The sequence below is a fragment of the Neodiprion lecontei genome, chromosome 3 (assembly GCF_021901455.1).
Source record: "Neodiprion lecontei isolate iyNeoLeco1 chromosome 3, iyNeoLeco1.1, whole genome shotgun sequence".
Classification (NCBI taxonomy): Eukaryota; Metazoa; Arthropoda; class Insecta; order Hymenoptera; family Diprionidae; genus Neodiprion; species Neodiprion lecontei.
The window spans coordinates 17,695,602-17,720,610 of NC_060262.1; the positions used below are offsets into that span (position 1 = coordinate 17,695,602).

The 25,009-nt window shown below is 37.8% G+C and overlaps 1 protein-coding gene and 2 long non-coding RNA genes across 3 annotated transcripts; 1 reads left to right on the forward strand and 2 right to left on the reverse strand.

Annotated features, from left to right (window-relative positions):
• Positions 1 to 112: 112 nt before the first annotated feature.
• LOC124293259 lies at positions 113 to 7,345 on the reverse strand. The gene is made up of 3 exons (XR_006903171.1): positions 7,335 to 7,345; positions 5,948 to 6,008; positions 113 to 362 (listed from the first exon to the last, which is right to left on the reverse strand). It is a non-coding gene; the product is annotated as an uncharacterized LOC124293259 (long non-coding RNA).
• LOC124293258 lies at positions 7,332 to 16,924 on the forward strand. Its single transcript, XR_006903170.1, has 2 exons — positions 7,332 to 8,018; positions 16,730 to 16,924. It is a non-coding gene; the product is annotated as an uncharacterized LOC124293258 (long non-coding RNA).
• Positions 16,925 to 23,059: 6,135 nt separating this feature from the next.
• On the reverse strand, positions 23,060 to 24,747 carry LOC107223745 (peptidyl-prolyl cis-trans isomerase-like 1). The gene is made up of 5 exons (XM_015663538.2): positions 24,546 to 24,747; positions 24,306 to 24,439; positions 23,947 to 24,036; positions 23,763 to 23,870; positions 23,060 to 23,250 (listed from the first exon to the last, which is right to left on the reverse strand). Exons 1-5 carry the CDS (start codon positions 24,614 to 24,616, stop codon positions 23,135 to 23,137), a joined length of 519 nt encoding a protein of 172 aa, XP_015519024.1. The 5' UTR covers positions 24,617 to 24,747; the 3' UTR covers positions 23,060 to 23,134.
• Positions 24,748 to 25,009: the final 262 nt, after the last annotated feature.

Here is a 25,009-nt window from a genome sequence, read left to right on the forward strand (position 1 = left end):
AATTGAGAATTTGAAATTACGCACGTATCCTTACTGAGGGTGACTGGAAGACGGTCGCATATCCGTCATTAAGGATGTATTTGTGCACCTGTGGCAAATTAATTCCAGTTTCTAAAAGTCAGATTTTGTTGCCCGTTCTTTGGGCCACGGATTTACAGTGGTTTCATATTATTGTTATTCGTCGATTTATACACAGTTTTTATCTCACGATTTAAATTGATCAGAGACATACTGTGAAGGTTGTTCTAATAATCTTGTAAAGGAGTCAGCAAAATCAGAAATGTTGACGTTTACACCCGGCAGCTGATCTGACGTTGAATGACCCATTTGATATTCAATTGACGCCAAAAGTCAATACAGAGCTGGAATGAAATCAAAATTAGCATATCTATAAGCAGCCATAAGTTGATTTTGGGCCAAGGTTCGAATTCGCCGGATAGATATGGTAAATAATAATTGTTCCTTTGATAATGCAAACCCGAAGCTGTCGATCATTATTTCCCGGCAAATTATGCTTACCAAGAAGATAAATCTTGCATAAAATGCTCGATACCTTTTCATTTTCGAGAATTCAGTCCGCGACAACCATTTTCTCGGTTATACGTAGAATGATGGGATTCCTCTCCATATCAATCATTTTGTATCTTGCGCTTAAAAGGGATCGGAAAAAAATAATCCAAAACTGTTTACCGTTCATTTATATCAATTATTTTCTATCTTTATTTTAATACAAAATTGGGTACTCTATCCTTGATATCCTAACGAACGGAGAGCCATTGACCACTGAACTTACGTTACAGTATTATGCTATCAAATCTGATTTTTTAACATGGTCAACGCTGTTACGCCCCGACGTACCGCCTTGGCGTACCTTTTTCAAAATTCCATTTCATTTCATTTCTTTAATTTCTTCAATGCACAGGTATTATTTCATAAAAATCTCATATTCTAATAACAGCAAGTTCCACCCCTCCTAGAAAACGTGGCGTACTGTCCTCGGCATTCCTTAACATTGTATATTGTTTGCTGACACCAAGAACTACGCTATCGAATTGCTGAGCTAGTAACAGCGGGACTCAGCCCAATAATACCTCTCTTTGTAAATCAAAATTATCATTAATAATTAGCATAAACTATTCATCAATTGTGAACTAAATTAAAATTGACTGCTTATTACGATGTATGGATGAATGTGTGAACGCTGTATGTAAATATCTTTTGTTCATATTTTTAATAGGTCACCGACGAGATTGAGAACCGAAAGAGGAATCGGGTCGCACTCGAGGTAACGTTGTCCATGTGGAAGCGGGGACCGGAAGGTTGCGCTCCAACGAAAAGAGCTGACCCAGGAACACGAGGTCGACGCCCTCGCACTTCGTTGGCTAATCATCGTTATAACTTAGTTGCAATTATAGGCTATTGGACCCTCAGGCCCAAGCAGCCACGTCTTTCGTCTGTCAAGTCGCAAAGTGCGTGGACGTCAACCCGGATCAGCCCTCTCGAGCAAGAGTAGCATTGGAAAATCTTAATTGTGACCGGTCTAAAGTCTCGCGCTAATTCGTCAAAACCGAGCATTCAGTTATTCTGTTAGCTGCAAAAGACTCGTTATCTTCTACGTTTTCATCTTTACTGTTCTTTACTAAACCTCATTATTTCGCGTATAGAAATTTTTATGCCATTCCATTTTCCTTAATTAAATCAAGTTCGGCCCTGATTCAAACTGAATCAGGTAATGTTAAGTTCTATTAATAATAACCAGCTACATTATTATCTTTAATTAATAATCGTTAGAATTATTTTCAATGTATATATATATATAAACCGCGACTGCATCAAATTGACTCTTTCAAACAACAGCTTTCGATAGTAGAGTATCATTCTAAATTCACAAAGACCAAGTCCCCGACGTTCATCATCGTTCGGATTCATCAACCCTTCCGATCTCCAGGTGAGGCTCTGCTCCAGAATTCTACTAGTCTTCGAGTAATTTGAGTAGTCTTCTTCAACATCATTCCAAATTTTGCATAACATGGTATTAAACAAAAACAAGTGGAGAGCTTCACTAGCCACTGTCAAACATTCAATATTGTTTTCTGAGAATATCAATATAGGTTTTCTCATAGAGTTCCATGGCAAAACTGAGCAGGATAGAATTGGTGTCCAGCTATAGACAATTCCCTTGGGGATTCAGAGAGTTATTTTCCAGTCTTCAGCTCGGCCCCACTTTATAATCGTTATAAACTATGTACCAACTGAATGTTAATTTGAATTTAAGATAATCTAACAAGAGAGATACAATATCAAATAATCTATCAAATAATCACGACCAGCTAGTTATAAGAATCGTTCAGGATAAATGTTCTTGGTATCAAATAATAATATCATTTAGAATAGAATAACACACGATTAGCTCAAACACGCAAACGGTCAAATTTAGTGATTCTGCAGCTTCTCTGCGTTTGAATATAAATTCGTCCATTGGCGTGGATTGTTGTACAAACTCAAACACCTTATAAATTGTTACTTTCGGCTTCTACGTCATGATCGTCATTCATTGTTACCAAACATTTCAATCACCGAATCGTTACAGAATATACTTTATCTTTTACCAGTTAAATCATTTGAAACCATTTATTTTGAACGACGACCTTTTCCCATTTTCATTATTATAAATTAGTCTCAACCATTTAAACAAGCCTCACAGACCTGTATAGGAGTAGGCAACAACGTACCCACATTACCGGCTTATCGAGAGGCAAGTCTTTCTTAGTTTTAATCTTTATTCATTGTCGTTACGTGGGAGAATCTTTGATTATTCATTAATCATTAACTACCACCGCTCAGTACACTCTCACCCCCCCCCCCCCCCACGTAACAACGAGAATAAAATTCTCAAATCCAATAACAATTGCCAGGCACATATTATCTAGAGTTAGTTCCGCTGGTTGCTTTGAAGTTCGTAAAATAACGGTAAAACCGACGTTAAAGTATCAAATCTGAATTTTACATATATTATTCGGACAGTTATTTAACAATATTATTTTAACAACCAGGCACTCCTAAAGCGTGTAACGTCCCTTAGATACAGTAGAAGATCAGCAGTGAACGCTCGTGAAAGCATTTGTCAAGTCAATTTGTCAATGTGTATAAAATTGAACTCGCATATTGTTTCGGATTGAAAAAAAGTTACCCGAAAGCGAGAGACATTAATGAATATTACTGGACAAAAATAACACTTTCAGGTGAAACAATTAAGTACTACTCATTTCCCATTATCACTCGTACGTGCACGTAATCGATGGGTTACGAATCCAAAGTTGGCCGTAATAACATCACGACTTGTTGCGAATGCGGTTGTCCCTAGCCTATAACGATTAAAGTGTCCTGGCGAAACTCAAAACAAGATCTGTATATAATTCGACTGTCAATCGAATCTCTTCTCAAGTCTCAACTGATCTCAAAGAATCTGTAAATAGTAGATTTAAGTAACGATTGGAATAATAATAAGATCGACAACTTACTGATGCAAAGAAATACCGTAAATAACCATTGTGAATGACGAAATTAAAAAGTCGTACATTGCAAATAAAAATTAGAAAACAAGTTTGGATTGGATGCGTGTGAGATGAATGGTTGGATGATTTTTAAAAACAATGAGGTGAAAGGTGTCAAAAGGTAAACAATATTTGGGACAATTGTCCGATTCAAGTGTACCGGTGAAACTTAAGTTAGACTGTTAAAAATCTTCAGTAATTCAATGCAGAGAGAGGCTGTTTTGGCGAAGTAGAGATGTATAAGTTTGAACGAAAACATTTCGCACTCATCACGTTCTCATTTCACTCGTTACTTGAAATCATCCTCACGTACCTATTTACTCACCCTCGCCTGCAATGTTTACTTGTCGTCTCTACCTCAAATCTAGCCGTTTGCCCGTGTTGCGACCCAAAACAAATCAGCTCTGAATCTTATGTCCTATTATCCACTGTTACAAAATCATGTCTGCGTATTATCTATGTGTATTCTCGCCATTTCAATCCTCAATTGTCGTTCTGTTCTCTTGCGATACAGAACGTATCGCTTTGTATCTTCCTCAAATAAAGTATCCTTTATTGATAATTAAAAGTATGCTTCTAAATTATCTTTCTTTCTCAAAATTGTATCTGTTTGGAGAGATAACAACTGAGACTGGATCATTGACGTAGGATCCGCAAATTAGTAATGAATAACTATAGCGAGGAAGCGGGATGATGATTGAAATAGATTATGATTAAACGGATATACCTTTTTTACTAATAATTTTTACCTTGAATGAGTGTCGGATTACTGAATGGATGTATGAATAATTTTGCTCACATATCTAAGCTTGGTGTTCCACATTTTGTTTACAACTGGTTAATCTTGAAATTAATAAAATAAATCACTGTTCAATCTCGTGCAAGAAAAGAAATTTGTTTATCATGCCTATATGTTAGTCGAAAATGAACAATACAATTGGCGCCCAATGCACGAGCACGATAGTCAATTCGGATTTAATTAAAAAAAAATTTATTTCTTCAATATTCCTTTTCTGTTCATGTGTACGAATGCTTCAGTTATACGAATTTTAATTGTGACTGTTTTAAATTCCACTGTATGTCAAAATTAACAAGAAGTCACAGGCCAAAAAGTACAAGAAATGGAAGACAAATGAAATATGCAATCATGTCTAACACAATAATTGACGACGGTAGCTGAGAAAAAGAAAAGATTAAAACTGAAAGAGCAGAGGATAGCAAAACAATGTACAGAAATAGAACAAAGCTTGTTGGAGATGAGGTCACAGGAGGACCTCTTGACAGAACTGGAAAGATTATAGACGTAAAATGAGAGTCACCGTCAAATAACAGAGAGATTAATATCGAGAGATGCAGAACTATTACAGGGGGAGCATGGCATGGCAGAATTTTGGGAGGTTTGATAAATCAATTGAATTTATTTGATGTAGGGAGCATTGGAGGGAGGAGCAAAAATATGGTTAGATAGTAGTAGAATGCGATTCGAAATATGTTCAGATTTCAAAACATTTTCTTGGAGGAATATTATTCAGTTGAAATTAGAATAAGAGAAAAAAATCAGTGGTCGTCACGTAGATACAGAGCACATGAAAATAGTTTGTGGACTTATTACTTGAAACAAACGAAACAAGCGCAATATTTCGAGCCTAAACTAATTCACTATAAGAATAACTATAGTAAAATTTAACCGATGTCAATAAGATTGAAAGAAACTTTAGTAGCGGTAAATTTTTTTTTTGACAATAATGTAGTTGAAACTGCACTAGCTCAATTAGACTTAGCACAAGAGGAATGAGAAAGAGACAAGCGAAGAAATTTTCAATCCAGTAATCATGAACAGTCACATTTGAAGGTGAATAGAATTAATTATCAAAATAATCGGAGTCAATGTAATTATAATCGTTAGGGATAACGAGGACCGACTAATGAGATATACCAATATAACAACATGGCGACGACTAGTACACTGAGGTTCAATTTCGCGTCGTGATCCCTATGATTATACAAAGGACGTAGCATATGATGTTCGAGGAAATAATGAAGTAGAATCAGGTTTAAAACAGAATATTTCGAAATGCCCAAATCTAAAAATACCCAACTGTGATATTAAGGTAACCGCTTTGTTAGATACAGGTAGTCAAGTGACGTGCATTTCACATGAATTCTCTAATGAATTAACAGCAGAATCAGAATTAGACGTACTTCCTGTCAGTAAAGTTATGGTTATTCCTGCTGTTGGCAAAGGAACGACAAATGATGAACGAAAAGTTTTCTCAGAATTGAATTTGGGGAATGAGACAATTTCATATGAATGTTTGGTAATCCTACATTTACGTAAGCAAATAATTTTAGGTAACGATTGGTTATTAAAAAGCAATGTGATAGTTGATTACCGGAATCGTACGTTGGAGATAAACGGTATTTTGAATCCTTTGAATACGTTTGTATCGTCGACTCGTCAAGGAGTTACTACGATTCAAACAGTTAAGACGCACATTTATATAGAAAATAAAAATAACCAAGTTGAAAAGCAAAGTGAGGATATTCAGATGATGAGTCATATTGACGACGAAACACTTGGTGTCAGTTGCGATGAGAGTTCTGATGAAATTGTTCATGAAAATGAAATTGTTGACGATAGTGAAATTGTTTATGATAATGAAATTGCTAATGATAATGTAATTGTTAACGATAATGAAATTGCTAACGATGACGAAATTGTTGATGATAATAAAATTGGTAATGATAACGAAATTGTTGCTGATAATGAAATTGTGGATGATGATGTAATTGTTAATGATAGTGAAAGTGCTGAGCATAAGGAAATTGTAGATGGTGATGAAATTTGGGTTTAATGAGTTAAGTCTTCATGCGTCGAATTGTGAGAATAATACTGACGTTTCGCAGAGTTATCTAAAAAAAAATCAGAGTGCTGCTAATGAACAAAAAATAGTACAAGATGAATTAGTTTTAGAAATGGAAAGTTCAACACCAATAGCGAATTTAGAAAAGAATACAGACGAGGCGTCCGAATCACTTTTACAAAGAGATTTCAAACGTCGCGAACAATCTAACGTCATTCAACGGCGTGCACATGGAATTCTTTATAAAGCTTCTAGCGCAAACCAAAAAATTGTTTTCTAGCAAACCAGGATCTAACCTGCGTTTATGAACATAAAATCAAGTTGACAAAAGTAAATACAATTATAAGAAAATCATATCCAGTACCTTTAGCTTTATGAGACAGAATGAGTGAAGAAATAAAAATGACGTAAAATTAGGTATTATTGAAAGATTGATTAGTCCATACTGTAATCCATCAGGATTAATAAGAAAAACAAAAGATAAATTAATTTGTCAAGCTTGATATATAAACGGTGTAATCAAGTGAGATCTGGATTTATCTCCACCGAACACTAAAGTAGATCATGGGACCAAAATTCCAACAGCCCAATGAAGTTAAGTGAAAAATTTTCATGTGCGTGAGAATAAGGAAAAAAAGTGAATATCAAACATGTTTGGAGGATTTAGTTTTGTTCACAGTATCACTTCCGTCGAATGCTCTTGATCGCGTTCTGCACAAATTTTTTTACATTCAGCAAGGATGCTACAGGATAACCGAAGTACCTGGAAAATATGCATTTGTGTTATTGAGATCTAGAAAATTTTCAAGAAGTCAGAAATAAATGTAATCAAATTAATTCGCACAAATATTTAATCTAATCTCTTCTGAGGCTTCTACTGATCTCAAAGAAAATGTCAATAGTATATTTGAGTAACGATTGGAAGAGTAATAACATTAACAACTTACTGATGTAAAAAAATATTGGAAATGACCATTGTGAATGACGAAATTGAAAAATCAAACATTGTGAACAAAAACTAGCAACTAAGTTTAGGATGGATGCGTGTGAGATGAATGAATGGATGATGTTTAAAGACGACACGGTGAAAGGTAAAACGTGTCTAAAGTTAAATAATAATTATGACAATTGTGCAAACCCCAATTATCACAAAAGCGGGAGTATTGTAACGATTCAAGTGTACCGGCGAAACTTGAAACACGGACTGTATATAATTCAACTCAAGGGGTCGATCACGTGGTGTGCTTGTTAGCCTTACAACTCTTACAACAGTCGTCTTGGAGTGGTGGTCTCTCTCCAACTCTTTCCTAGACAAGTCGTTAACGGAGCACGAGGTGCCGAAGATCTTCTGAATAAAATGTGCTGTAAAACTATGGGCAATGTGACTAACGATTTAATACAAATCGCAAAAAATATCGTTATTAACGAAGATCCTCGCAGTGGACCAGTAATGAAAACCAATAATCTACACATACGATAAAAATCGATCCATAGATTACCGAAACCTCCGGCCGGAGTTCATCACGATGCAACGGGTACATCGCCATACTTTTAACACCGTCCGCTGATGAGACACACAGCATGAAGATAACAGCTTATTGTAAGTCAAAACAGTTACCGTAGAACTTTTCGACCAGTCTGAGCATGCTTACAAGATTGATGGACGTACTCTGATTAGCTTGAGGTTGTGTTTTCTTGAAACCCGTTATTATGGCGTCCCGGTGTTGCAAAAATAGTCCTGATATATTTTTATACATTACAAACTGCGTAAGAAGTGCATATTTTGCTTATTTCGAAATCATATTATGTCAGCAATATAAGCAGTGGGTTCCACGTAAAGTATGCTGTTTTTGTGTTGTAATATTGAGAGACTGAACTTATGGAAAATCAAAGTCATTGTCATTCAGTATAAACTTATGATGTGGCGGGAACAAACGAATCATACTGATGATTGTTATCAACGAAGCAAAGCTTTTCCTCAATAAGACAGCGATATGATTCATTCCTCACATCTTGTATTTGCTTGTGTTCTTTTCAAATTTTAATTGAATGATAAAAACTTCGGATATAGGTACATTTATTTCATTCAACCTGTAATTTGCACCTATTGACCATTTGAACATGGTTTCATCTGAATCTTCTGAGTCTGACGTGGTGTATACCAGATGAATGTCATTTTACATGAAATTTCTACTTTCACGAATATCAATACTCCAGTAAAAAAGCTTTCAGAAAAAAACGCTAACCTGTGTTGTTATTTTTAGCTATAGATAATTGTTTCCTTTTATTTAAAAAACAATTTCAAAATATCGTTCTCACACAGAACTTTTTGGTTATTTTTTTCAACAATAAAAATGTCAAATAAATATATCCTAATGCTGTTTGTTTACAAGCGTAGAGTTGGATTTTACGTCCTAGTTAACGTAGAGTACAAGAAAACGTACATATCACGACTTTACACCCGCCAAACATGAACGTTTCCCCGTACTGCACGCCTACTATAACAAAAACTTATCTTTACTACCAGGAAATCGGCGGACAAACAATTTTGAAGAAAAACGTGATTCCTCACCTTTGCACGTGAGGAGCTATGCTTAAACTCCAGAAAAATGAGCCGTCATAGCAAAATTAAATCATATGAGAATAGATGTATTGTTATGTCTCAGCTGATATTTATGTCTATACCCTCACTGTCCGACGTGCAATTATCATAAGAGAGTACACCTGCTTATACCATCGCCTTTAAGATCCATATCCATATAGATTCTAGAAAAATCTATTAAAGTACGCCTGACAACCAAGCTTAAAAATATTGAGATTACTTCGTGAACACCTCAACCTTCGAGGGTAAACGCCGCTATGTTAGCAATAAGACAACATATTCAAAATACAGCAACTTCACCTATAACGGAATATCAACAGTTAAAGATCGGTGAGAAGTCTGTCGATGCAATAATAATCCCTTTAGATTTGATCACATCTAAAGACTGCACAACACGCTTTTATAAGATACTGACAGTGAAGACATGGCTATTATAGCTATGAAGGACAGTATATTTTACTCACAACTATTTACTGGTGTACCCAAAAATTGCCACTCAATGCATATGTTAGTCGAAGAAATTTGGTATCTGAAATAAACATTCTTGGCATTGAAGAAAATACGCCTGAGCGAAGTATACGCTATATTGGATGATCCACAGGGCATGTGAGTCGAATTTTAGCAAAACTCATTCCGAATCTAGTAAGTTAATTAGCACGGCGAGTTATTTGGCCATTAAAATAATTCGCACAAATCAAACGCTTCAATTTCGTGCTAAATTCGCAAATGTGCAAATCATTACAGACTGTTTCGAAATAAAACTTTAAAAACTTAGTGATGTTGTTAAGATACTTACCAAATATTGGGAATGTGTTGTTCAACAAGAACATATTTAAACTCGTGTCTTTGCTTACTATAGCAAGTATTTTAGATTTAAATATTATCAACATTGTGATCAAGTGGAGGGAATATTCGCTCGTGTTCGGCAGTGCTTGTGCACTGGCAGTTGGTGGTAAACACCACCCCGTCCAGCACGACGATGTCCAACTCCGTCGGCTGCATGCTGAGCGGGCTCACAGAGTTCACCATTTTCTGCGTCCCGCCCCAGCGCCTCTTGAAGTAGAGGATAGCCCGGTTGTTTCCGACGTAGTTCACATCGCCGTATGTCATACGTACCGTAACACTCTTTTTGTTACTCGTCCCCCCCTCGGTACCGGTCGGTTGACCTCTGCTTAGCAGCTCTGCCGCATGGTGCTCCGCCAGCCTCTGATTCTTGTCCATCTCCTCTACGATGTTTCCTTTCCGCGGCCTGGTCGGCCCGGCTTCGTGAAGGTACTCCGCGCTTTTGAAGCAGTGTGTCTGTACGTCATGCGTCATGTCGTATCCGCACCCGGTCCCGTCCGCATCTCTTCTGGGCGCTGCCGTGCGCGGTCCTTTTTCTGGTCTCCTGTCTCTCTCCGCTGCTTCTTTGGTGTGTACGATTTGTGACGCGTACCTGGCAGCCGCCTCCTACTGCTCCCGACCCTCTAGCATCGACGTTACCATGTCGTGGATGTTTTCCTTTCGGCCCGAGACCCTCATCAGCTCTTCCCTACTCTTCGCCCACGCCGGGCAGTGGAACCAGGTGTGCCCGGCGTCATCCCATTCTGCATTGCAGTGATGGCATCCCGGGGTCTTCTCCTTACCTATTTGGTGCAGTTATGCCCCAAAGCATCCGTGCCCAGTGAGGCTCTGGGTGAGGTGATAGTCCATTCTCTCGAACGTCCTGTCCACCCAGGGCACCAGCGAAGGGATGGTGTTTCTCGTCCACGCCCCCTTCTCCTTGTTCCCCCATTCCTCGTCCCATTTGCCCAGAGTCCTCTCTTTCTCTTCCTTTCTCAACCTATTCGTGGCTGATTTACCCAGGCCGCCTTCGGATTCTGCTATCGCGATCTTCTTGCGCTCTGCCGTTAGTAGGTGGAGTGGTTCGGTTCGGCAGTACCATCACCGCTACCGTTGACACTATGCGATACCCGGATATCACGCGCAGCGTCCCTCGCCCTGTTCCTGGCGATCCCAAGGGCGTCGGCGCATACCGGGGCCCCGTAGAGCGCCACTGAGTAGGCGAAGCTGGCCAGGAGTCTCCTCCGATTGTACGCCGGTCCTCCGATGTCCGGCATCAGCCTACCGATGGCGGTGGTCACCATCATCGCCTTATCCGCTACACGCCGTATGTGGTCCGCAAAGTTTAGCCTGGAGTCAATGGTGACTCCCAGATACTTAGCGCTACCCGTCGGCTTGACTATATGCTCATTCACCAATATTGGGTTGACTCTCAGCGTGTGACGCCTAGTTAATACCACAACCTCGGTTTTCTTTTCCGCCAGGTCCAGGCCTTTGCATGCCAGCCACTCCCAGGCTCGGGCTATTGCCTCGCTCATCTTGGCTTCCAGCAGTTCAAGCGTTCTTGCCGTAACCACGAGTGCCACGTCATCCGCGAACCCCACTGCCTTCACACCGTCCAGCATTCTCATGCGGAAGAAGTCGTCGTATGCCACGTTCCACAGTAACGGACCGAGTACCGACCCCTGGGGGACCTCGGCTGTCAATCGGCATGTTCCCTCACCCTCGCTCGTACGGTACAGAAGAACTCTGTTCTCCAGGTAACTCCCAACCATTCCCAGGAGGTAAGCTGATACGCCCTTCCTTCCCTCGATCGCCTCGAGGACCACGTTGTGTCCCACTGCATTGAAGGCGTTTTTCACATCCAAAAGCGCCATCAAGCAGGGGGTGGCGAATCTACCCCTTCGCTCGTTCGCCTTCCTGGCGATGCCGACCACCTCGTCGATCGCTTGCAGCGTCGACCTGCCCCTGCGAAAGCCGTACTGGTTGTCGTTCCCCCTGATGCCTCGAGCGCCTTCTCTAGCCTGTTGTGGATCAACCTCTCGAGCAGCTTGCCCGAGGTGTCGATCATGCTCATGGGCCGGTATTTCTGGTCCTCTCCACCGGCGGGTTGGCCCTTGGGCAGCAACACCAGTCTTTGTCGCTTTCATCTGATGTGGAACGACCGGTTAGCAAGGCATTCGTTGTAGGCTCTCAAGAACCCCTCGGGGTAGGTCACGACAGCCACCGCCAGCGCTTCGTTGGGGATGTTGTCCAGTCTTGACGCTTTCCCCATTCCTAACTTTCTTATGGCTTTGTGTAGCTCTGCCTCCGTAAACGGTTCCGGTTCCGGTGTCACCACCTCCCTCGCTTGCCTGTTCCTTCCCCCTGAGCAATTTGAGAACAGCTCGTTCAGCACCTCTCTACGGTTGCCGGGTCGTCCGGCTGCCTAAGCACACCCAGTTTCTTGGTGACCAGCTTATACGGCAGCCCTAACGGGTCCCCGTTGACGGCCTGTAGGAGCTCTTCCCAGCATCTGGCCTTACTCGCCCTGATCTCATTTCTGAGGGCTTTTTTCGCCTTCCTGTACTGTGCAGAGCTAACTTCTGGGTCTTCTCCCTTAGTCCGGGCTCGCTGCGCTTGCCTCCTTACCTTGACGCATTCCCGTCTACGCTGCGCGATTTCCTCCGTCTACCAATGCACAGCGGGCTTACCTCTGGAGGGTCTTCTTCTGGGTATCCCCACGTCGCACGCCTTGATGATGGTGACCAGCAGTATATCCACCTCGGTCCTTCCGGTATTCGTGGGGTACTTCTCCCTGGCATTCCTTCTCCCGCTTAAGGCAGTTCGTCATGGCCTGCCTGTCCAGCTTTCTCGTCCCCCATCCCCGCTGTCCGGGATTCTCGCTATTTTTGTTTCTGGTACGAGTCGTTGCGCTGGGCCTCCACTTTATATATAGATATAGAAGTTGACAGTTGTCTTATCGGTACTCCGCGCATGCGCCTTCGCAGACCCACTCTACTCTTATAAAAACCATAACTTTGTGTACGGAAAATGTGCATGAAAAAACACGTAAAGCATGCTCGTGTTATGTACAAGGACTTGATGAAATGAGCTGTAACAGTTTTCATAGCATGGTGTACGGTTCTTAACATACGTGTTTTAACCTCGAAAAAAATCTTCAACAATTAGAGGCTTTCCCTACATAAGCTGCATCATGGCTACTAGCGCTAGACATGGATAATAAAAAATTAGTCCTAGTATCGCACATTTTTATCTTCTATGACAAGAATTTCCCTTTCACCCAACACCTTTTTTTGATTTCTTTCCGGGATACCAGTAGAATGTTCATTTCTGCTTATTTCTTAACGTGCTCTACCAAATCTTCAACGCTTAGAACAGAACGTATAGGTACGTATCAAACGTTTCAAAGCACCTAATCCCTCTGCCTGAATAATTTTCATGCAAAGCGGACCGTGTAAAAACCCAAAAAAATACATCCTGATGGCAGGTTTTATGCTAAAAAAACTCATAGACAAGTTAGCTAACCATAGTTGCACGGAATCAACCATTCGTCACTGTATTTCTCATTTTGCAAATTATCGGGAGCGAATGAATTTACTCTTAAGACAAATCCTGCTTGACGCAAATATGTAATGTAATGCTAAACGATGTTACAATTCAGATTTTATCGGAAAACATTCAGACTGTATAAGATGCACTAGTATAACGCATATTTTCAGAGGCAGACTATGTGAGGTATCACAGGCAACATGCTGTTATTTCGACAGCGTCCGACAATCTGTTTGTGAACGAAATACCAGTGAACTGTGTGAACCAACGTTCAGTAAACAATGTACGAATCACTGTAAATGACGACGCCGATGGTTTTGCGACGCTTAAAGCTCTCTATCGATATTTTCAGCTGTTGGCGAGAAAGAACTAATAACAAAACCCGGGCCAACATCGAGAAAAAAGGCCCTCACTTCATATTAATAGCAAGCTGAAAAAGTTTTTAATGACTTATTTAGTATAATTTATACTTGACATAATCACATTGCAAAGAATCTTCAGTTTCATAAAAAGTTAATAATTATTATATCAGTTTATCGAAAATGGATAAAACTCATCGACAGGCAATTGGAACCTGCATAATACCTTTATATGTACTTCGTACGAGGTTATTTACAAGTGCACCTTTATCTATGGAAGAGAAAACAAAGCAGCATTTGTCAATCCCAGTGAGACAGGCGTGTTCAAGAATACGATGTTCTAATTTGCGAACAATCGTTTTTGTTTCAACAAGGTCATACAACGATGTACTGGAGCTGTTACACGCAGTGAAATAGTATCGTGCTTTGCACGTTATATTCTGATACGTAAAAAGAGTCAGGCGAATGTAGAGTCTACCTATTGTAGTGGTAGAATTATCTTTGAAAAAAGCAGGATTGAAACTGAAACTATAACTGCATGAATTTCGACATTCAAAAGTGTTTAAAAAAAAGTCGGAAAGTTTTTGTGTACCACGGAATGCGTTTATTTTGTTTTATTTTCCAATACTTATTAGCACTCTGCAGTTTAAAAATTTATAGATGATTTTCTGTTGTACTGACCGCTCTATCTTGCTTCCGCTCCCCAAGCCGTGTTAACAGTTCTCAGCATCCGCCTAAATTTTGTTATCGATCGTACTAAGCAAACGCTCTCGCTGCCGTTCTTCGAGAATATGAGGGAGCTTTCGTCTGAGTCGCCCAGTTCTCGATTACATTTTGCGAGAGCGACGAAACGAATCGGAGTCAGCCTGCGTATCGTTTACGAGTATGTCTAACGAGTTAAATTAGCAATCCTTCATACCCCTACACCCCACTGTCGATCAATTGATTGATGGCGTTGTATAGAATACAATAAATAAGGTTTGATTTTGCATTCAATGATTATCACTGACAATACTATCTTATTCGGGTGCTTCTAGGTCAGAAACTCATCTCCACAAGGTCTCAGTTGATTCTCAACCTTCCCGGCTACCCTTTGATCACTTTCATTTTTAAGGTTGCCTTGTGAATTCCTAGAAGCTTCTCGTATCTGTCTTATGTGGGTGCTGCTAGATGAAAAACTTACCTTCACAGGGTCTCAGATGATTCTTAACCTTATTGGCTACCTTTTGGTTGTTTTTTTTTTAACATTGTTGAAATACTCTTACCGGTATCTAGCAGATTTCGATTATAGTCTCATCTGTGAGAACCAGTTATCCCGCTACTCCACAGATTGACCATCTCACTAAGAATGACTCATTCTTTCTCAATTCAACATTTTACTCACAATTACCTCTCAATAGTTTCTACTACCAACCCTGACTTCAATCACTAAACAAGACTTTCGTGCTATTTCAAACAAAAAGTGAATCTTTCGGAAGCAGGCATAGATGGTATAACTGATATCTAAGCACGCACGAATATGCTCCAAGTAGGTACGCAAATTTCTAGATGCGGTAAATCAGTGTCTTTCGAAAAATTCCATCGCAACTTCTGCTATTTCAAAACCATCATACAAGTTACTAAAACTGAATCAAGCTGTGAGATGGGATAAAGCTGAGATAGAAGCACCCGAAGTTCTTAAGTCAGCGTCAATCGATACGTCGACCTGTGTCATAGACGTTCAACCCGAAAAGAGATACTGAATTTTAGATATGCTGATCTACAATTAGGGATGCTGTAGACAAAATATTGATGGATCAACAACAAACTAGAGAAATTTCAAATGCTAAGTAGAGAGTTACGAGTGCCATCGAAGGTCCCCTTTAATACAAAAAGTAGAGCTAACAACCACTAATGCTATAAATGATGTGGAAACGATGAGCACGCTTCGATAACCCTCAAAGTTATCGAGACGTGGAGAAGATGATCGCCAAATTATCTGAATACTTACTTCTTTTTGTAAGTCATGTTCTGATTCAAACAATGAGAACTCCGCGAAATATCAGCACCATTAGGTATTTCACCGTTTGTCCGATGTAAGAAATCGCATTAACTCACGGTGTACTATAGTGTGCATAATTTCAGATTATGGCCGTGTTTCAACGTCAAGGTGGTTGGAGAGTTAGAAATATATTGGTCCTTTTTCGCTTATATTACAACAATATAAGCACAGATTAATGATTTATCAAATTCACATATTCGTCATCCGTGAAGATTTTCCTCAAAATTCAAGAAATAATTATTATCCAGAGCCCAGATATCGACTTTTCATTTCAAATCACTTTAAAGTGGCTACAAATCTTACACAGATTTCTCCGATTTCATTCCACGTAGCCGTATTTTGTAAATTGTTGAAGAGACTGTTCTCTACAATTTCTCTAGGGCCCTTTCTTCATTTGTCACGTCGTTATCGGTAAATATTTACATTTTCAAAATTGGACTGATATTAATTTCGAATAAAAAACAGCAATATTAATTTTGCAATGGACAAAAAAATCTGTTTCAGTGAATTTATCGACAATACTTTTCCCAGCAAGATAAGCTACTCCAGAGTAGAATCGAACGAATCCACTAAATTTTGAATAATTTCAAAGCGACTTGAAACAAAAAAGTTGACATCTGAGCTCTCGTTTACAATTTTGGTATTACTTTTTTTTGAATTTTTGTGAAAATCGTTCTAGCTCACGAATATACACACATTTCGTAAGACCTCAAAGGTCAACTATCTCATAATCAAACCAACTGGAAATTTCATTGGTTGACATAGTTTTTCTTCAAATTTGAACTTCGATGATTTTGTACCAAAAGGTGACAGAAATCGGTCTGAATGACTTCAGGGAAAGCTCTGTAAGACTTCCTCTTCAAGAAAGCAGCTTTTATTACGTACTCTGCTCCCCTCTGTTCGCTCGTTCTCTCAAAAATATGCGTTGTTTTCAGCGTCGTATCGTTGGCGAAACAACGCAACGAGAAGAACAAAAGGGGGAAGTAGGAGAAAAGCGATTCCCATTACTCGACAACAAAAGTTGATCCTGCACTCGGATCTTAAAACCAGAGTAAAAAAAAAACACGGCGCCAACTGTCGGTGAAAAAATTCTAGACTTGATTTAAAAAATGAAATAAATAAAGTAAAATGACAGCGAAATAAAAAAGAGTTTTTCACTACAAAAATACTACCTCCCTCAATTGATCTCGCCATTATACAGAAAGCTACATGCTGCTTGAATCACGATCCTCATCTACATATTCAGATGAAGCACGCGTAAGTATGTTATATGGTCTTGTTTACTTCAATCAATGCTTTACGGACAGACAGGGTCATTAAGTGGATATACTGACAATGAAAGGTTTCTCAGAAGGGGAACAATGTCAACGATGACGTGCCGGTAGATAGGCAACCAAAGTTACATTTAATTTTTGGTAGGATGATAAAGATAGAAGCTGAGGAATGTCGTTTTCCTGATTACAATCAAATCCGTTCTACAATTACAACGAAGTTGGATGCATTTTGACATTGATCAGCTATTGAGTGCACTACCTCCATAACCTTGCAAATCCTAGCTATAAGTCTCATGTGACAGATTTTGACCACGGTTCAGGTAGTGACAGTGTTTTCCTGCTGAAATAATGCAGGATCCACAATGAATTGAATTCTCCGACTAGTTTACCATTTTACATTGCTATCACAGCATATTAGATTTGATGCTGCATTACTTTTACAGCAGGAAGTCTATAATAGTTTTGAGCACTTTTCCAAAATCGCATAATGTTACGAAACTCATTTTTTAACAGCGCAATTTGTTTTATTCAACCGTATGTAGATCAAGTTTTATTAACATTTTTATTATTATATTCGTTTGCGGGGAACCATTGTTATTTACAATAATACGAAACGTTTTGCTCGATGCTTATGTTTTGCGGTGCTCACGATACGATATATCAAATGCGGCTTAAGCGATTTACTTCAAGTCTGGAGTCAGTATTCTTATATAATTTACCGTTTTCGCCTAGAAGCAATTTATTTTTTGAAGCTTGTGGGAGTCGACACCTAGGAAATCCGCTGTAACCAGAGGGACTTTACGAGAAGACGCCTGACTATAAACATCAATTCCATTCCTAGTAGCAGTGTAAAATTTGATATGTTATTTTTACAATTCGAAACTGATTTCCACAGTACCCGAGTTCTCGATATCTAGTCATCAAACCGTTACATATAATGAAAGAAGAATGAATGATCAAACGTAACAGTTTACCAAATAATATAACTAATCTAAGAATACGAACATCTCACGTGAGAAACGGTCTGACGAGACAGATATCAAAAATCTATTATAGGAATTTACATCGATAACGGAACCTATTGGGTAAAACTACAAAAATAATTTAAAAAACTGTTAATTCAATAACAAAAAAATGTTTATAATGACTAGAAATTGACAGCCAAATTAAATTCAAAAAAGAGTTGATACAAAGGAATTAATCAACTAAAAGGGCGAATTTTACTTGATAAAAGAATCTTAAATGTATGAATGACTTAAATGAATGAAAATTTAAAATAATCTTGTATTTGCATGAAATGATGGCTATAAGATAACATATTTTTGAGAATACAAAAAGATGAACTGATGAAATTAACTTCAATATAAAATGAAAGATTTCTTTGTTTTTGATAAAATCTTTAAATTGAATATTCTTACGTGTTTTATTTATTCATCCCTCGTTTACATTAATTTAATATAAGTGAGCAATTAATAACAAAAATAATCTCGTCACAAGCTTGATCGACATACTTTTGAAAAAAAAAAGCAAACCCCTCGATCGAATTGAATGATCGGTTATTGAGACGTGAAATCCCAAGAATCACCCACTTTTTTAGCCGTTTGCTCGTATACCACAGACGACATAGAGCTTGTACTGCCGGTTCGTCGCATTGGAATGATAGAGTCGTTAGAACAGGAACATCTCCCCAAAAAGTGCCTTTGGGGCAAAATCCTTTCACCAAGTATAGGAAAGGAGCATATGTTTTTCTGAACGGATGAAAAAAAAAATAAAAAAAATATATATAATAGGCTGATTCAAAAAAAACGGCTAATTTTTTTTTTCAAAATCCTCACATAAAAACTTCCGAGAAGGTGTGAAAAGACGCCTGTAAAAAACAAAGCCCTTAATATTATTATTAAGAGGTCGCGCATCGGGAATTTCTATTTCCCGTTTAAATAACATAGGAATAAATTTTTTTAAATTTTGCAATTTCGTATTTTTGCAACGGCTTATTGAATTAGCGGACCAAAGCATATTTTTGTAGGAAATTCGACGCTCTACAAAAAAAGTCCTCACAAAGTTTTCGATAGTCACACTCCTGCAAAAGTTATTCGAGGTCAAAGTCGAACTTACAAAAAAATTAAATGTTTTTTTTTTTCGATGATACTATGAATCTTTTCTCATTATTTTGTTGTAAAGATATATTTAATAAATATATCTTACTCTAATTGGGCTTTTTCAATCATTAATTTTCCCATCGAGTCAATATAAAGTTACCTTACAAAAATGCGATGTTAAATAATAAACATGTTATCATGGAGAATCCATAACTGATGCACTTGACTATTTAAAAATGTAATTGTTCCGAAATCTATCCTCTTTATAACAAAATAATGAGAAAAGATTCATAGTATCATCGGAAAAAAAAACATTGAATTTTTTTGTAAGTTCAACTTTGACCTCGAATAACTTTTGAAGGAGTGTGACTATCGAAAACTTTGTAAGGGCTTTTTTTGTAGAGCGTCAAATTTCCTACAAAAATATGCTTTGGTCCGCTAATTCAATGAGCCGTTGCAAAAATACGAAATTGCAAAATTTAAAAAAATTTATTCCTTTGTTATTGAAACGGGAAATAGAAATTCCCGATGCGCGGCCTCTTAACAATAATATTAAGGGCTCTGCTTTTTACAGGCGTCTTTTCACACCTTCTCGGAAGTTTTAATGTGAGGATTTTGAAAAAAAAAAATTAGCCGTTTTTTTTGAATAAACTTAGGGTATAATAGCTGACAATGAGTCTTTCAAACCTTGCGCGAGTATATCTGGGCCGCTGATACTGCGTTTTCTAAGACTATCCGATGACATGATATGTAAAATCTAAATGAAATAAGTCGAGAGCAAAACTCCAGAAGATAATGGGGCGATGTAGAAATAGAAAATTCATAACAAATTCCATGTCAAGGCAGCCAGCACTTCTCGTTTAGGCAAAATAGCAATGTATGGGCATACCTACGTGTTTGCGATTCGCTGTGCCAAGTCTTTCGTCCCAGTTATCGGATTGTTACCTGGAAATAATGATTCCGTCTGTTGCGCTCGGGGCGGAAAAGATCTATTATAATAATCACAAAATCCTGGGCCCTGAAGGTATTCAAGAAAACAAGTTCTGCCACGCTCCTAAAATGTAAAACATAATATTATTTTTCTTGTTAAACTGTATAATAAGTTACCTTGATGAAAGAGGTTGCTGCAATTTTCTATGAAAAACCCCACGATTATTTTGACAATTTGGAACACAATTATAGTTTTTGGATGAAGTTTTTCGTAAAACCTCATCGTTTTTCATATACAGTTGTGAAATGGCTTCCTTTTTTAGGATCATTTTTCGTACATCAAAATATAACTGAAAAGGACATAATAATTTAAAGAATATTGTAGCATTCCTGATTCGACAAAACAATAAGGTTTGTTTATTTCATAGGACTGACCTATCGAGAAAAGATGAGTAAAACAATATGTCACAGATTCTTTAGATCTACCGAGATCATACTGAAAAGATGATCGCTGTCTGCTGGGTACGTCTTTACTTGCCTTTAATTATCAAGTCTTTGTTGTGAGACAGAGTCATATCTAGCAGTGGTTCAAAATAGTATTCCATAATTTATCGTAGAATATTCGTAATCTTATTCAACATTATTCCTAGAAATTGATCTGTTTCTACTGTAATTGTTTATGTTTAATTGTACATGTTCGATGAATTGATATATTTGTAACACAAGAGCTCGTGAAATTTAACCGTCATTTTTACGGCCAATTGTTTGTTTTACTTTTGTCATAGAAAACTGTGGGTAATCATAATTTGGGGTACTTGATTATTTATTATTTTCAGGTATAATATTGCAAATGATTGCAATTTGTTGTGATATTTCATCGTTTTGTACGACGAAGTCAAAAACACGTTGATTTCGTATGAAATACAACGATTTTTCATAACTTTCTAGGTTTCCGTGTTGTCGTAGAATATCTTATATTACTTTCGCTACAGGATTGAGTTATAGGGGGCGCCATGACGCTATTTTGTTATTAATTTTAATGAAAAATTTCTAAAATATTCTTGAACCTATAAATAATAAAGGCCTCAAACTCAAATTGGTCTAAGTTTTTTCATTTTCTTTACAAAAAAATCCTAAAAATAGGTATGATTTTAGATCGTCTAGGCTGCACCCCCCCCCCCCCCCCCCCCTTATAAACAAATCTTATCAATCCTGACTGAAATAACTTCGGCGTACTGAGATTTTTTTAAATTCAGGTAACCTATCGAGTGGTATGGATTATCTATAGCCCGGTAATTTCCATGTCTGTCATACATTGACAAAACCATAGGTATTGGCTTGGCTCTCCCTCTGTCATTGATCGCGCTCTGCCATTCTTGGCTCACCGTACAGTGCCACCCTTTATCCAGAATTTCAGAAGATGCGATGAATCGATTGATTGTATGTAGACCTCAATAAATTGTTTCCCAATTGAGCTATTAATCTATTAATTGAAAAACAAGCAATTGGAAGAGCTGATTAATCGATGGTTCGCTAAATCAATTAACTAAAATAACTAATTGAAATAGTCGATTGGGCGATTAATTCATAAAACGATTGAACGAAAGAAAGATTATTCAGAAGATTAATATAAAAAAAAAAATTAATTGATAGGGTCGACCACTCGTTTGATCAAAAAAGTGGTCAGTTACAAATACCGTTTAAGGGTGTAGGGGAGGTAGAGTCAGCTTGAAAAGATGGTCCAAAGGTTAAACATAATAAGAAGAAGGCTTAGAATATTTGACTTTTCCTAATCCAGTTACATAAACTAAAACAGTCCGCGTGACATGACAAAAAAATTTTAAACTTTAAATTTTGAACGTGGGTGCCTTATTATGTTATCAATTTCAGTAACGTGAGATTCGTTTATCTGATTCTGACTAACAATGGGTCATTCTATTTGACGATGAATTTTTCAAAGATCGTCGGAGTTACTTTTCACGTAACAATAACGTACTTATTGACAATTTACAAATTTATCGTCTGCAACTTATAACGATTGCACTTACGTATTGAAATTTCTTCACCAACGAACAAAATCAAAGAAACATTTGCCCCAGACTGTTTCTACTGTATTCATTTATGAACAATATATGCTATTTTCCATAAACTTCGGATAAGTGATATTGATTTTTCAGTAAAAGTAGTAGAATAATGAATAATGTGATTTTTCTGACGTTGTGAATAAAATGTATTTACAGTTGAAATTCAGTGTGTAAACGTATTTTTTCTGCATTACGGAGACTTTTTTAAATTATATTCAACTTCGTTAGCTTCAATTTTACTTTTTGAACCACTGGTTCTGCATACTTATGCTTCGACTATTTTTTGCGCTGGCTGTACGTCCCACTCGTCATCAATTAATTACTCGGGAAACCGATTGATCGAAATTTAGATTAATCGATCAATAGATATATTGAAACACAATTATTCAAGTTCGGCGATTGATTGATTAGTCGCAAAGCAATATACTCTACGAATACAAAGTCGATTACCACGGTTGTATCTACAAAGACCACGATCGTTATGCAACCCCCTGAGACTCTCAATTCCAATTCCCATACTACTTAAGACTTTCCTATTCCAGGCTGCAAGAGTTTAACAAAGAGAAATGTGAATTTGACCTGTGAGGGTGCCCACGCATGTAAGAATATCCACTTCGGACCTCTTCACTGCGATTTATGCGCCATTGTGTGGAATCGAATACAGACACGACGTGGATGGGCAACAGCTTCGATCGTCTCTACCTAGGGTCGTTTTTCTTCATTCTACGACTGACGGAATTGGGGCAATTCTTGACGAGGGAATAGCTTACTGTTCATCTATCTTGCAAAGCCATTCAAATAAGTCTCGAAAAACGTGTAAGAATATGTGTACTCTCGTGTATACGGTTAAGGAAAACGAATGAATCGTCACGTAAAAATTTTCGGATTTGCAATTTGTTTATTGTAGAAAAATTATCATTATTTTTATATTATATGAACAGCGCAGTAAGCAATTATGCATTCCTTACTGAACCCTTGATGATCTTAACATCGTCAATCGGGCGATCATTTTTGTCTGTCTCAACAAGTCCGATTCTCTTTACTATCGTCATACCGGAGTATATTCTTCCTGTAAATAAATCGTAAATCTTTACAATAATATAATAGTCAATAGCTCAAAGGGAACTGCATCGATTTGGTCTTTTTTTGAATATTGCATAAAAAATGACTATATCAAAGTATTTCACGTTAAAGTGCTGAGAGTAAAACCAAAGCGGTGCACATTAGATATCGAAAAATGAACTATACATAGATTTTATTTCCGGTAAGTATAAATTACATGGGATGAATTAGGTCCCTGTCAGAATAGGTATTAATCGATGGACCAGAAAAAGAAAATTTCTTCTTACGTATGCATAAAGCAATGTTTGGATCTTTCTACGGTGAAGTATTACGTTTATCAGCAGCAAAAACTAAATTTCTACAAATTTTCCGCAGTTGTTGAAAAAACAGTTTTTGCTATTTGTGAACCTGGTTTGGTCTTGTTGATTTGAAGGGCACATTTCACAACTTATACCTCTGTTTCATCGTTCTCGTTGAGTATGAATACGTGGTTAATTAAAAACTGCAATATTGCAATACCAAAAATCGTATGTTTTCCATCCAGCCACTGCGTTGGGGCTAATGTTATAAAGAACTGGGATCCATTTGAGTCAGGTCCTGAATTTGCCATTGATAGTATACCCGCACCTGCAAGCAAGAAAATTAACTAGAGTTCACAAAAGATCTAGCTTTGAGAGCTTGTTCTCCCGAACGTCGTGTTCACCGGTGTGTTTCAAGTCGTCGTGAATTTCGTCATCAAAACATTCTCCGTATATCGACATTCCACCTTTCCCTGTACCAGTGGGGTCCCCTCCTGAAGATAACAAACAACGCTCGTCAACAATGAAGAAACAACGCGACAACTCCTGCAACACTATTTGCAACAGGCCATTGAAATTATTAACTTGGCCATCCCAGTTTGAAATTAATTTCATTTATCCACTTGCGAACTTTCTATAACTTCTTTTCATGCAAATATCTAGTAGAGTAATCAGAGTAGAATAATTGATGACCGTTAATGTGAGCATTTTCCAGAAAATAAGCGACTAGTTAGAGAATCAATGTTCAAATTTCAGCACTAACCTTGGATCATAAAGTCACGTATTATCCTGTGAAACTTAGTACCGTTGTAGTAGCCCCGTCTTACAAGTTCTGCAAAGTTTCTACACGTTATGGGAGCATGTTTCCAATACAACTCGATCAATATCTCTCCCATCCTAAAAATTTTGCAGGAAAATTTTCAACTGTCAACATAATCAAATTGGGAACAAGTATTCCTTTTTTCGAAATTAATGGTTAGATATACGAATATTGAGTACTTACGTAGTTTCCAAAGCGACGATATGAGGTTGCCAGTGTTTATCTGGAATTCCTGATATATTTGCCAATGCCATTCTTTGCTGTGATTTAACAATTATTAATCTAACACAGTATGTGCTCAGATCCTTAAACTTGCCTTGGATTAAGTTAGGTTAGAACAGACCGTCAACGTTTTATAAACAACAGACGAATTGTGAAGCTTCAGTGGCGTCATCTGAAGTGCATAATGAAAGACGACTTACCTGGTGATGCCATAGGTACGATAGATTACTGCAAGTTTAAAATTACCATCTACGTTACGAACGTTGTTACGAAACTACAATTGTTTCCATAAGAGTCTGTGCCTAACAGTCGGTAGGAAACACTGATCTTTAGTGAATAGTAAATGAAACTGTCATACCTCCGTAACCATCGAACCCCTTATTAATCTGACAGGCAAATGCTGATAGTACTGATGATTTTAATAG

Coding starts and splice junctions, on each gene's coding strand:
- LOC107223745 (XM_015663538.2), bottom strand. CDS start 24,616: ATGGCATTGGCAAATATATCAGGAATTCCAGATAAACACTGGCAACCT. Junction 24,440..24,545: donor ATCGTCGCTTTGGAAACTAC/GTAAGTACTCAA, acceptor CAAAATTTTTAG/GATGGGAGAGATATTGATCG. Junction 23,251..23,762: donor TGGAAAACATACGATTTTTG/GTATTGCAATAT, acceptor ATTTATTTACAG/GAAGAATATACTCCGGTATG.